This window comes from Oreochromis niloticus, linkage group LG14 (assembly GCF_001858045.2).
Source record: "Oreochromis niloticus isolate F11D_XX linkage group LG14, O_niloticus_UMD_NMBU, whole genome shotgun sequence".
NCBI classification, from domain to species: domain Eukaryota; kingdom Metazoa; phylum Chordata; class Actinopteri; order Cichliformes; family Cichlidae; genus Oreochromis; species Oreochromis niloticus.
Window position 1 is genome coordinate 32,170,240 of NC_031979.2, and position 14,128 is coordinate 32,184,367.

The 14,128-nt window shown below is 40.6% G+C and overlaps 2 protein-coding genes across 5 annotated transcripts in view; both read left to right on the forward strand.

Annotated features, from left to right (window-relative positions):
• The window catches only part of gab2 (GRB2-associated binding protein 2), a 34,613-nt gene extending 28,259 nt beyond the window's left edge, over nt 1–6,354 (forward strand). For 2 of the 4 annotated variants that reach the window (XM_005455067.4, XM_025898117.1), the window contains 7 exons: nt 329–855; nt 1,417–1,514; nt 1,695–1,971; nt 2,100–2,190; nt 2,291–2,393; nt 2,526–2,648; nt 2,730–6,354. In XM_005455067.4, coding sequence (XP_005455124.1) covers nt 329–855; nt 1,417–1,514; nt 1,695–1,971; nt 2,100–2,190; nt 2,291–2,393; nt 2,526–2,648; nt 2,730–2,873 — 1,363 coding nt within the window. In that variant the 3' untranslated portion in view covers nt 2,874–6,354. The remainder of the gene's footprint in view (nt 1–328; nt 856–1,416; nt 1,515–1,694; nt 1,972–2,099; nt 2,191–2,290; nt 2,394–2,525; nt 2,649–2,729) is intronic. The other 2 variants (XM_005455068.4, XM_025898116.1) reach the window with 2 other exon arrangements.
• Nucleotides 6,355–8,247: 1,893 nt separating this feature from the next.
• Nucleotides 8,248–14,128, forward strand: part of maml2 (mastermind like transcriptional coactivator 2) — a 33,921-nt gene continuing 28,040 nt past the window's right edge. Inside the window, exon 1 of the mRNA XM_005455069.4 lies at nt 8,248–9,610. Coding sequence (XP_005455126.1) covers nt 9,200–9,610 — 411 coding nt within the window. The 5' untranslated portion in view covers nt 8,248–9,199. The remainder of the gene's footprint in view (nt 9,611–14,128) is intronic.

The following is a 14,128-nucleotide window of genomic DNA, read 5'->3' on the forward strand; positions in this document are numbered from 1 at the left end:
AAATCACTAAATAAGGTATTTTAGCTCCATAGGTATCATTAACTGGATATCAAGTATATTGTTCTTTAATTGTGTGCTTAATGTTTATAAAGGTAAAGTTCCCTCTGTAGTGCCATGGTACCATCTAGTGGCTATTTTGGTGATTACACTAAAGTGACAGTAAACACTGTAATAGAAGAGATGATGGTTCATTTTTGTTTAGATAGGCTGGCGCAGTACTTAATTCAAGACACGAGAAAAAGAAAGGTAGATAAAGGAAAAGCAGCAAGAAAGTTTCCAGAATAAAAAACTTGTGTGTGTGTTTGTGTGTATCCTCTCTGTGCTGCAGAAGTGCCAGTTTCTCCCAGTCCACACGAAGCAAGAGTGCGCAGCTGCATGGCTTTTACAGCCTTCCCAAGCCAGGAAAACACCAGATGCCAGTGCACGATGACTCGAACCAGGAGGCCTGCTACGTTCTTCCAAGGGGTTACAGCTCCGAGGCGCCAGCTCACAGTGGTCTAGGTGATCCTGAGCTTGAGAATGAGGAGGTCTACACTTTCAAAACGCCTTGCAATGCCCTTGCCACAATGCACAGCAATGAACGCTTGCCTGATAACTATGATCTGCCTACACCACCTGGCTCCTTCTATCAGATCCCCAGGACATTTGATAAAAATCACAACGCCTTGACACCCTCTAGCTCTGAATCCTCATATAATCCTCCTCCCAGACCCCCTAAACCCAGTCAAGGGTCTGAGGGTCAGTGGGGGAGTCCTCAGTCAGTAGGGAGCCAGAATGAAGAGGTAATGTCTGCAGTGTCAGTCATCCCACGCAGAAATACTCTCCCTGCTGTCGAGAACATCAGACTGCACAGAGGTACGCAGGAAACAATTAGTGCTATGAGTGCTTTGCTAATACGTTTTCACTTCTTCTCTGTTTTTGACAAATAGCAAACACTTTTTGCATCACTCACCTGCTTCTCTTTCACTGACTCTTTCTTCTGCTTTTCATTTTGGTGATTTAAAGTTAGCAACTAAGCAGAAACAAGCAGCCCAGTCTGGCAAACTCTGTCCTGTTGCAATGCTAATGAAATTCAAGCCATACAGCCTGCTCCAGAGTGTTTCATTCCAGGCTTTTTTCTGCCATGTGAAAAAAGCTTCCGTAGACACAATGCATGGCTTCTTAGCTTGCTGTGGTTATTGCTTTGCAAAGTCCATCCTTAGCCATCATATAGGTAGAAACAAGAGCTGATGTGTGACCACTGTTTTTAAATATTAAAAAGGCCCTTCCTACATATAAATTGATCTCTATTGCATTGTTATACAGTATTTAAGTCATGTAGGCATGGAATGTTACTTTTACACTCGGGCAGCATTTTCGCTTTCAAAATTTCTGACAGTGGTAAATATTGATCATTTCCTTCACCCTTCTCCACAGGATCCTCCTTTGAAACTAACAATCAACATCGTTTCATCCATTTCAACCACTCAGGCCAGTCTATGGAGTCAGTCAATGATGGATTCAGCTCTTACCTGGTGAGTAACCCTCCCTTGAACTGCACTGCCTCCTCAGATAGATCCTGTCAGCAGTCAATCATAAACTGCAGAGATAGAAAAGGAAATACTTCTATATTTATTCCAACTGAGTGCCTCAGTTTTCCTGCAAGTCCAGAGAGATTGTGAGAGTCATTTGCCCTCTGTCTCTTTTGATGGCAGAGACAGACACCACTGACTCGCTCAGACAGCGGCAATTCAGATGACAACTACGTGCCCATGAATCCTGGCTCCTCACCACTCAGCGCTTGCCAGGCTGACAGTCCTAAGAATATCTACATTCCTATGAGCCCAGGGCCGCATCACTTTGATTTCCCAGGATTCTCTGCAACTTTACCTGCCCGTAAGGCGAGCAGTGCCTCCTTGTGCCACAGGCCCAGTCGTCTCAGTGATGTTACACCACCGCCTATCTATCGCGACCTCAAACCTGACAGAAAATGTGAGATTTTGACACTTAGCTTCTCACTTCTCACTAAGAGCATGCTTCAAATCAGCTCTAAAATCTGTTGTAAATTGTTGAAGACCATGATGTTTTTTTTAATAACATCTGTTCTTGTTTTTCTGCAGCAAAGCCAACACCTCTTGATTTGAAGAACAATGGGATCATTGATGAGCTGCCATTTAAGAGTCCAGTCACTATGTCCTGGACACGACCCATGTGAGTCTTATATCAGTGGATTCCACACACACAGTCAAGAATCATTACATAGCAGGCAGTACAGATGTTACAGATTTTTTTCCCCCTTATGTTTCTTTAGGCCTGCTATGAACTGCACATCCTCCCAGCACTGTAGACCCATCTCTACACAAAGCATCACCAGCACCGACTCTGCAGACAGTGAAGAGAATTATGTGGCTATGGTAGGTCCAGCGAGCTGGATGGGGAGACTGGGGAGAGTACATTGTGTTCTTTGTTTTAACGATTCACTTATTTGTATGCACCGCTAACTCACTGCATACTGTGTGAGTGAAACCTCCCTCCTATTACATTAGCAGAACCCAGCGTCTACCTCCCCAGCCGTGAGTGGCACCAGCAGCCCAGCCCCTAGGAAGTGTGGCAACGTGGACTACCTAGCACTGGAATTCCAGCCTGGGACACCCAACCCACACAGAAAAGTAAGCAGAGGATTTTATAGACTAAATTAACTTTTCTCATTTCTATCATTATGCAATTAAACTTTATTTATTGTTCCACAGCCCTCTACGTCCTCTGTGACATCGGACGAGAAGGTGGATTATGTCCAAGTCGACAAGGAAAAGACTCAAGCTCTGCAAAACACAATGCAGGAATGGACTGATGTGCGACAGTCTACTGAACCTGCCAAGGGGGTCAAGTCCTGACACTGACCTATGCATCACAAACAAGCCTTAAAGTGTCCCTATTATGCAGGTTCATCATTTTATTCGGGGAGTCAATTAAAATAGATTAAACTCTAATACAACAAGCAGTTTTCTGATTCTCATTGCTGTGACACTTCTTTTCACCCTCTAACAGGTTCCATTACAGCACTTCCCCAAAAAGTTGACAAAAGGAAGACATCCTTGATCACAGATGTATAATCGTAGTCCTCCAAGATAGTGTTACCAGGTTTTCCTGCTGAATTAAGGACCTTAAAGAGTTTAATTCTTTTGTCCACTGGTTTGCTACATACGTTTTGCATGAAATAGTTGAATTAACATTTAATTTAAAAAAAAGGTTATTTTATATTAAATCATTTATTTATGCAGAAATCCTAGCAAACTGCCACTCACATATATACACACCCAAAACATACTGTAACGCTCTCCAGCACCCACTGTCCGCCTCTGAATACCATGTCTGGATATTGGGTTGGGTTTTTTTGTTTTGGGTGTTTTGTTTTTTCGCCTAGCTTTTAACCCAGTTGTAGCAGTTTTAGCTTTAGACATGCTAGAAAGACACCACACATTCACATAATTCTGCTGCAGCTGCTCCTTTTATAGGAGGGAAGCTAACAGATGGTGAAGTTAGCCATATTAGCATAGTGCTAACACTAAAGATTTAAGAATATTCCTATTGTTGTGGGGACATTGCTATGAAAAACTAAAAGTACTTTACTTGGTCACTTCCTCAGATCCAGGAAGTGCCCAAAGACTCAACAGTAAAGCAGTAGGTGTGTGTTCCTCACAGCAAAGGAATTATAGAGTTCGTAGAAGTGACTTTAATAGGAAATAAAGCAACTGACTACATCTAAATTGAATTAAGGCTGCTCCTCATTCTTTATTAGCGAGCATGTCAAACCAACCAATTACATGAACTTCATAACATTGTGTCACAGTGACATAACTAAGTAGCAATACAGAAAAAACCCTGCAGTGTAAAAAATGTATTCCAGACATTACAGCAGCAGAGATTTTGCTTTCATTTGGCTACAAGTGAAAGTTTGGCCTTTGAAAGTTTCCAGACCTTTTACATGCACAAAAGGCTGTGTAACAGATTAAAGAGTTGAGGAAAAACTTAAAGCATAGTAGGGGCACTTTAGGTCAGCCATCTCCAGTGTCACGTTTCTGCCACCATTACCATGGATACTGGATGAGCTTGCTTAAAACTAAAATATTTGGGCCTAAAGCCATAACTAATTTATGCCTGTTCTTTGTGATGATTATTACTAGAGTGTACTGCAAGCATGCAGAATATCAGGCCATACAGGTGAAGTTCCCTGCCAAAGCTCCTCACGCAGACTGTTAGAACAGTGAATAGATAATAATATCATCCTTACTGTCAAACTGTTATTTATAAGTGCACTGTTTGATCACAGTTCCATTCAACCCTCTGCAGCAGTTAATTTTGTTTGCATCTAGTTGCCAATTTATTTCGTTTTTGCCATTTAAGAGCAGCAGAGGCTAACTGGTCAATAACCATATTAATATACTGTAAGAGTATGCTTGCTGGTCTCAGGAATGCCAAGATGCACTTCAATTTTGGCATGCAGGCTGACTTTCTCTTTTCACTTTAATCTATCATTTGTGCTGAGTCTTGCAGAAGCAGTGAAGAGATTATTTTCACTGCGGGCAATCATTTCAGCTTAGCAGTGCATGTCTGGTAAGAGGAGAGGGAAAAAATATAGCCATACAAATATGCAAAGGCCTGTGTCAGAACCCCTAATGATAACCGTACATGACTGTTGCCTGGGTTTCTATTAAACATGAGCCCAAACTATATTTAAAAGCTGTCAGGCATGATGGCAGGCCAATTATTTCAATGCAGGAACAAAGTCGGTTACATCCAAATCTGTGAAATGAAGAAGATGGGAAAGGCAAGATGACAAAACCTCGTTACATTTGACTTGAGTTAATATTCAAATGGATTTTCAATGTAAACGTGCACTGAAAAAAACAAAATTATTGTGTTGTGCTGATTAAAAAATAGAAATAAGACAAGAGGTGTAGTTTACAAGTACTCTGTCTCTCGAGACCATTAACAAAAGTCTAGTAGATAAAGAGTAGCATATTTCTGTTTTCCAGAACTCTCCATTCACTGATTTCTGCCTTTAGGCTTTGAAATGCCACACACTACAGCTTTGTCCCTGAGGAGTACTTTTGTTCCTGTATGTAAATTATTAATAGATGTACATATTGCAGTGCATCTTTTTGACTGTTAGAAATTTGATGCACTTGTATGAGGCATAAAGAGCACTACAATAATGTAACATAGTGCTTTGAATGCAAAGGAAATCTGCCACAGTGGATATTTGCCAGTGATCGTAGTCACTATACAACAGTTGAGAAATATTGTTTACTAAATTTCTTTTGTTGATCAATTTGCCTTATATTTTCATTTCGGTTTAGACCGTACATTTTGCCTTGAAGAAATGTTCACAATATTCTTAGAATAAACAGGAAGAATCATATTATAGTAAGGACAACTGAATGATCAGTTTCTAGTTCAACTCAAGTCCAGTATTTCATTGTGGGCTGGAACCACAGAATCCATTCTTGACCTTAATAAGAATAGCGTGGCCATGGAGTGCTAGATGGTATGGATTATTTCATTAAGATTTACTTCTTAATGTTTTTCTACCATTTTTACAGCTTTTTTATATTCTTTTTAATCATTATTTTTTACTGATACATGTAAGCAAGTGTTATGCATTATGACAGGAACAGGCTAAAGTCAACTAAGTTTGTTTAGTGTATTATTCTTCTTTAAATTCCCAAATTTCATTTTTTATGATCTAATCATAAAAAGGCAAAGGCTGCCAGTGTAAGTTGGACTGGCAAATCCCAGGTGAACTGTGATTCACAAAGAGCAAGAGAGGAAAGGAAAGAGTGAAGAAAAGCCTGTCTCCCTGTCTGTCTTTTTTTTTTTTTGTTAATGAAATGGATGTGTAATTTATTATCTAGAGAGATCATGTGTAAGCAGAAGAGTTGTGTATGTGTTGTGGTAGATTGTAAGCTGTAGTATGTTAAATGACAGCCTGACTGGGTTGACGTACTGTTCAGATACTGTCAGGCTGTCACTGGGTTGACGTACTGTACTTGTAAAGATTTTTTTTTTAACCACTATTATTGCTACTACTGTAAAGCAGATTGCTTGTGTTAATTTATTAATTTATTGTGTGTGTGTGGGTTTTTTTTAGCTGATAATTGTAAAAAAAAGAAAAAAACAACCATCAAACAAGGAATCTTCTCTCTACTAACACTGATGTATACAAACTGTCTTGATTTTTGAAGCAATATGAGAAAAACAATGACAGTGGTATTGTGGTACAGTTAAATTGGAATACACAAAAATACCATACTTTGTTATTCCTGTATAATGGTAGGCTTACAATGTGGACGTAGAATAAAGCAAGAAGTGAAAGCTTGGTGTTAAAGTTCTTCTTTAAATATAAACCAAAGCTCATCTTTCAACCACACTTTCTCATTTAGTTGTAAACTGAACACGGTGGTGGAGATCTTACTGTCCACAAACAGTAAACTGTGGCTGCTCCCTTTAGGAGGTCACCACAGTGGATTATCTGTCTCCATCTCACCTTATCTCTGCTATCACACCAACCGCCTGCATGTCCTCTTTCACTGCTTCCGTGAACCTTCTCTGTCCTCTTCCTTGTTTCCTCCTCCCCAGCAGCTCCATTTTCAATGTCCTTTGTCCAATATGTCCACTATGCTTTCACTGTAAAAGGCAAGTCCAGCTTGGTCACTCCCAATGAAATTAGCATCTTCAACTCTCACACCTCCAGCTTTACCTCCTTTTGTGTGTGCCACTATCTCCAAATCATAAATCACAGCAGAACTCACTAGCATCTTGAATTGCTACCAATACCAAAATAAAATACCTTAGCACATCTTCCAAAACAGAATATACAGAAGTTAAATGTATGCTGTCCTCTGTTGTTAAAGAAAGCAGCTGCAGTCAAGTACTAATAAAACATTAGATGACAAGCTCCTTTGGGTTATGCCCAAAGCTGCATTTGGAACAAAATTGGAAAACGCAGATTATCGTACTGAAATACAGATCATTTTTTAAAGTGTTTCTACAGTATTCCTCGTCATTTAATAAGCCTGCTACTTATTAAATAATGACTGTTATTATGCTTCAGGATCATTTTCCAGTAATGACCACTGGGTGGCCATGCCATTTCCCATAAAGAGAATAAAAATGATTAATAAGCAAAACATTTCTTAGTCAGCCAAGAGCCTGATGAAGATTGGTTAACTGAATGACTGAGGGAGGCATCTATACATATAGCTAATGAAATATCCATCATAAAGAAGGGCCTAAAAGGGAGGGGAGAGTGTGGGTTGGCAGATTCGTGAGAGAGTGTCTTAGGTTTTAATCATATGCGTATGGGTTAACAAGTTGGTGGCCGCTAGTCTTATAGTCTTCCGCTATCAAAGCAGCCCCAAAGACAAATAGTCAATTTATTATACTAATTATACTTGGAAAAGGCTTCAGTGTTGAACGGAATTGATTTCTTCTTGAACTCTGTGTGGACTTTGCACGATCTCCCCATATTTGTGTGGTTTTCCTCTGGGTGCTCGAGCAGCTTCCTTCTGCTTTACAGAAACATGTATCCTGTGTGAGCAAGTTTCTGCGTGATTCTGTGGCTGTATCTTAATCTCCTATATCTCGTTCCGCCTGAACCAGATACGATTAACTTCAAACAACAGCCGGTTAATGAATGAAAGTGCAATAAATTGCTTTGAGAAGGTGTAAAATCAAAGCAAATATAGTCGAATTCACTTTTGTGATTGTTATATTTGAAAGCTACTGAGTACATTTACCCAACTTTTAAGATTTACAGAAAGCTGAAAGTTACCAAAGATTTGACGCAGCGCGGCCTAGACACATAAGACAACAGTATAGGAACATGTCAGCAGCCAATCGGCTCATTTGAGTGGTTCTGTAGGCTCGCTTGGTTAATTACTCTGCGTGTTAACTCAAAAAAGATCAAAGAATAGTTCCGGATTTAACTATTCTTTTCATGCTTTAGTTAATGATGTGAATATGTTTTTGATTTATTGTGTCTTTAAATAGAGGATGAATAGATGTTCGGTAACATGTGTTAGTTGATTAGCTTGACCAGCTGGCAGACAGGTTGAACCTTCAGTGCTCCTTCGGTTAGACAACAGTGTTCAAATTTAAAATACATTAATAAGATTCCTTCCTTCCTGTCACCGTTCACATCTTGCAAGACAAGTTCAGGCTTTTCTCCACTAGAGTGTGCCACTGGACCCCCTTTTTTAATCATACGAGTTCATGTCAAAAGCAGAATGTTCGCACAATAAGGGTCTGTGTAAGTAGCTCCGCTATTGCCTTCGTGTACCACACGGACAAACGATTGTCAATGGACTATTTGAGACGGATTTCAGTCGGCTTCTGCGACGGCTGCCTGCGTTTAGGGGGTCTGGGTTTTTTTTTTTACTTGTTTGCAACCAGATTCCTATCCGGATTGAAAGGAAAGCAACAAAGAAAAGGACTCATTTCGAAACAAACAAAAAAATGCCGTGAGTCTTGAAGTTTAGTGGATTTCGTGTGTTTGTCGGTTCTTCTATTTTTGCAGCCGGTTGCTCTCACTCAATTTATAGTCGATAGTGTACTCTTGGACTCGGCTTTAACGAGAGTGGTACAATATTTAGATAAAGTAGGCTGAAAATGTAGCTACTCGGAATGTATCACCACTGAAACCGAAGTTGTGCGTGCCGTGGGTTTGAATTATCTAAGGGATTCATATTGAATATAACCTATTTATCTGTGAGCAGAGCTCCAGACGTTAAGCAAGAGCGGATTCATTCCAGCTGCGGAGCCTTTTATGTTTGTAAATCATTTCACGTTTAATTATAAGCTGACAGAGCCTATCCCCCGAGGAAAAACTAGTACAATTCTGTAACTTTGAGACTTTTAATGCATGTTTTTAATCCACGTGGAGCATAGCATGATTTTATATGGAGAGTATCTTACTTTAATCTTTTATATCATATAATATCATAGTCCCAGTTTGACAAGATAATTGGCTCACATTTCAACACATATCATAGGCCATAGTGGCTCCCTCTCTCCAGAGACTACAGCCAAGTATTTTTCTTTTTCACATGGGATCATTGCAAGTCTTTAGTACGTTTTCTTGTTTTCTTCCATGCCCGTTCTGTGGTCCACTGTAAGCACAGTGGACCTCAGTCTATAAACTTATCAGGGACCTGCGGGCATGGGAGAAGCGACCCCCGCTCAGTCTGCTGCAGGGACATACGTACCCATGTTGGGTGTTGGTTTAGGAGCTATGCCCGGTGGGGTCAGCAACGGGCCGGTGGTGGCCAGCTCGAGGAGCTCCACAGTGCCACAGCTGCACAACGCCATAGTTGAGCGTTTACGCGCCCGGTTAGAGACGTGCAGGAGGCACCATTCTACCTGCGCGGACCGCTATCAGAGAGGTCAGGCCGAGAGCACAGACCGGGAGCACGAGAGTACGCTTCAGCTGCTCAGCATAGTCCACCAAGGTCCTGGGAACCGTAAAGCAAAAGGTAGCCGGGGATCGAACCAGCAACCTCCAGACTACAGCAGGGCTAACGGAGAGCAAAAGGGGTCAGATGGCGAGCAGAAGATCCCCACACGCATAGCGGTGAGTTGCTGTTAATGTTGTCTGTGAAGGTTCTCAGTCATCCAGGTCATCGTAGTTTACGGAGCTTGGAAAGAAAAGCTTCTGGACTTCTTTAAGTTTCCTTGAAGACGTTTCACCTCTCATCCGAGAAGCTTCATCAGTTCTACGAGCAACTGGTGGATTGTCCCAGATTTTAAGCCAGACGGGAGTGTCCTGGGGACATGGGTCATGGAGCGCCTATTGATCCTCTACCTAATCACACGAGCCAAGGTGTGAAAACGGGTGTGGGCCACAATCAGCCAATGTTTCGGGTGAACCCAATGTGAAACCTCGCCCCACCCTATCATGTGATTTACTGAGGTCAAATGGCCCAGGATGTGAGTGGGCATTAAGGCGTCTGGGAAGGGATCTCAAAACTGGATTATAGATGACAGACAGTTGGTTTGGTAAGCCAGCGCCTATGTTCAAAGATGACTGTTCACAGTGGACATAGATGGCTTCTTTCACTCCTCTTTCAAACCATTTGGTTTCTCTGTCCAAAATGTGAACATTGGCATCCTCAGCGTCCAGAAATGTCTTCAAGGAAACCTAAAGAAGTCCAGACGCTTTTCTTTCCAGGCTCCTTGACTGCTGATATCATTGTGTTGTTTGTTTTTTAACATAAATAATTAGGACTATTACAATGAAGCTTGTGGCAGCGATGACAAAATGGTAACAATGATGAGGGTACCAATATGTTGTAATGGGGGTCAAACGCCTAAAGTTATGGCCATACTCAAGGACCACAACATTGAGACTATGAGATTTTTTTTTAATGCTATGTGAAAAATCAGCTGGGAGCTTTCCTTGGCGATAATGGATCAGTAAATGTTTCTACATTAATAACTCTGCTGTCACTATCCATGTACAAAAAGTCCAAGCTTTTTCCAAAATTAGATGGCAGCCAAATGCATGTCAAAAACAGTCAGGAAGTGTTCTAAAACTCTTAAGTTCCTGATTAAGGGGGCCCTTAAGGTAGATGACATGATACAGAAGCGTTACGCTTGTTTGCAAAGCAATCCATTTTGAGGAAATGGTTTTGGGGTCATTGGGCCATGGGGATGTTTTGCATTTACTGCAAACCTTGACAACATCACAACTGTGCAGCTGATCCAAACAGAGGGATGCGGATGCATTTTGTGGTTTGTTTAACCCATTTAATATGCACTGTTATGTCATTTTTTAAAAATTGTTTTTGTTTCTGAGTTATTCTATTGAGATTGAGAACTGAGTAGTTGCATGACCTTGTGGGCCATGGGGGTACAGGACAGTGTTTTCTCCCCTAACAGCAAAGCTTCACAAAGGACATAGGTAGGCAGGATAGGAAAACTTAACTGTGCTTTCTGTGTGCCTGGTAGTGCTGATAGGACTGTCTTCCTGTATGGCATCTGTTAAGGGAGCAGTCACTGAGATGTGAGATTTATTTAGTTGTTTTCTTTCACTGGGCATGGGGGAGTTTAGCTTCTAGCCTATTACTTCCCAAGCAATAATGTCAAAGGGTGAAAGCTTGCAGACGTTCTTTTTCTAGATGTGATGAAATAAACAATATTTCATACATATAATATTTTATTTATTTTTTACCAACAAAAATATAAAAAGCATTAATGTTTCACGTACAAGAAAAGCAGATTCTCCGTGGTTTATAGAGTTAGTTTAAAATGCAGTTTACCTCTCAGCTTTTACATTTTCATGCTGTTAGGTTCACTAGAGCGATGGCAGTGGAACACGATGAGAGACAAGACACAACTTCATGGATTATACTGGCTGTCTAAAAGAGGTCAGGGTACATCATTATCATGTACCGTTTCATTTTTACTGATCTTGACTCTGGAGTAACATGTTCTATTTAAAACTGATGAGTGCAGCAAGATGGTGAGGAGGAAATGAAGTCCTGGCGTACAAGTTTATATCAACCCTGAGGTTAATGTTTTCGCAACTTATAATGATCGGGTGAAGCACAACAGCAGCTCTTGCAGAAATCCTGTTTAATGCCAATATGTTACATGTATACAGTAGTCTATATATATCCCTATAACTCTTGCAACCAAAATTTTTTTAAATTTATTATCATCTTTGGTTATAATAACTGAAAGCTGCTTCAAATATGTATGGGGGTTCTGCAGAGTTCACCATAATTCATTCTTCAGAATTAAAAAGTAAGACCTCTCAAATGACCACATCTGTGCGTGTTATTGAGTGTTCACATTGGAATTTGCAATGGAAATGTATACCGAGTTAGGGGCAAACAGCACAATGGATTATGACTGCTTGGGAGTGCAGAGTGAGCAGTAGCACTTAACAACAGTGCTCATTGAGACCAGATTAACAAAGGATATTCTTTTAGATGAAATTGGAGAAATTTGAAGGAAGAGACGAGAGCATACTTATCGACTCGGAAAATCGTTTTCCTTAATGCGTGGATGAACTCATTGAAAGCTTTTGGATATTCATATTTTAGATTGTTTCTTTTCATGGCCAGTTTTTCAATCGTTCCCTTCATACCTGTATCAGAAAATGTATTCAGCACAGAAATAGGTCACACAGTAGAGCTTACAAAACATTAGCCCCATATTACAATGAACAGACATTCAGTTTCATCAGATCAGGATCCAACAATCATCTTACATTGTCTGTCAACGATACAGATAGTGAGCACAAAAATGAAAGGCTTAACAAACAACGATACAGCCTCGAAGCATACTAGCATGCCATGTATTGCCATGTTATATTATCATGTGTTTAACAAATGGCTCACTAAGCACCTTCTTGATAGATTTGCCGGCCATGAAACTGTTTGAACCACAAGGTCCCCATATAAATGTTTAGAGCCACTGAATACATTTCCTGCATGTGTTTACTTTAAGTCAAACAGGCCTTGAAAAAGCAGTAGGCGAAGGATGCCTGGTGATTAACAGCGCTATGTGCACAGGGAGGATTTTGTTATTACTCAGTCTTGTAGTGACAGATCTGGGAAGTATACTCATAGAGCAGCATGCACACAAAGTGCTCATATGCTGAGCTGTTTTCCTATTATTTTAAGCACTTGTGACCCTGTTTGTCTACCATACAGGTCTTTTGTAAAAACTGTAGCCTGAGTCATACTGGTCAGTTAGTGGTTTGAAACATAAATCATGTAACCACTGCCAGATCTAGCCAATGAGTGCTGGTTATCTATCAATTTCCTGTGACTGTGTACTGGGAGTCCTGTAATAAAGGCAAAATGCCAAAATATTATTTTGGTTTTGTGTGCTAATTTGGCACAATTGCTTTGGCAAACTGAATAAAAATTGGCAGTTGTAGTTGTTTGGACTTTTAAATTTATGACATTTATTCTACAAGATAGAGGGGTATGAGAAACCATGTCATTTGGACATTTTTAAAGCTTGGAAAGGAAGCTAATTTCCGCTCTCAGGGAAACCCTTTTACTATGAAAATAGCAAACATGAGGGCTTATTGGAATGCTGGGTAGAGGTTGGAAAGACTGGTTGTTTGCACTTTTCATGATGTTCTTAACTTGAAGATCGACGCCCCCTCAAAGAGGCTGCAAGGTTAATCTGAAGGATTGGAGAGTGATTAATAGGACAGGAAAGGGGAAAAAAGTACTAATCAAAATTTTGTTTGCTCTCTTAGGCTTTGAACTAATGTAGCTTTTGCGCAAATGCTTGCGTAACACTGCGCTTTTGACTTCATCATCTAGGATATCACGAATGCCAATCGAAGGTTTTGCAGCGAAATTGTTTCTCGCCTATTTTACTAGTGCACTATTACATGGGTCAGAATTAAAATTTACGAGTTTACTATTATAATTTATTGAGTTGCGAAAGCTTAAATATTGTCTTACCATCTCTCACGGACACACAAGACCACAACTTCTGGAGGGGCAGTGGATTGACAGCTTGCTAAAAAAAAAATCCCACAGAAAAGGAATACCTTGCACTTATTTGTGGTCATGTATGATGGAGTGGATAGTGTGTGCATGTGTGTGAATGTGGGGTGGGGTGTGTGCTGTGTTTCCTGGCATACCCTGTTTGGCTGTTGAACAGCCTGAATCAGATGCCGGTGGTCTGATCTCAGCCTGGCTCGGCAGTGATGTGAAACAATTAGCCCAGGTCCATGGGGGCCACCCACTGTGAAGCCCACAGCTCTACCCAACTCTGTGGATGCAGAAAGGGATCCGTGTTCATCCCACAGATCACTTCCATGTTGTCATGGATAGGTTACAGTCTTCTTTTAGAAATAGCTTGTTGCCAGTTGGTCTGAATGGTGAATTACTTTAAGTCCCCTGCAGAGCAGAATGGAAATTCTGTGGGTGCTGTTTATTGACAGCACGGCTACACTTTAAGCCTGATGTGATTACGCTTGTCTCATTGTGCAGACCGTTAGCTGCTAGATGAGTTGAGCATCTCATAGTGCTCTGATTAAAAGACATTAAGATAGGCCTCCATATACTGTAGTAAAGCCATCTGTTAATCTCCTCTTTCTATTTGGGATTAGTCATCC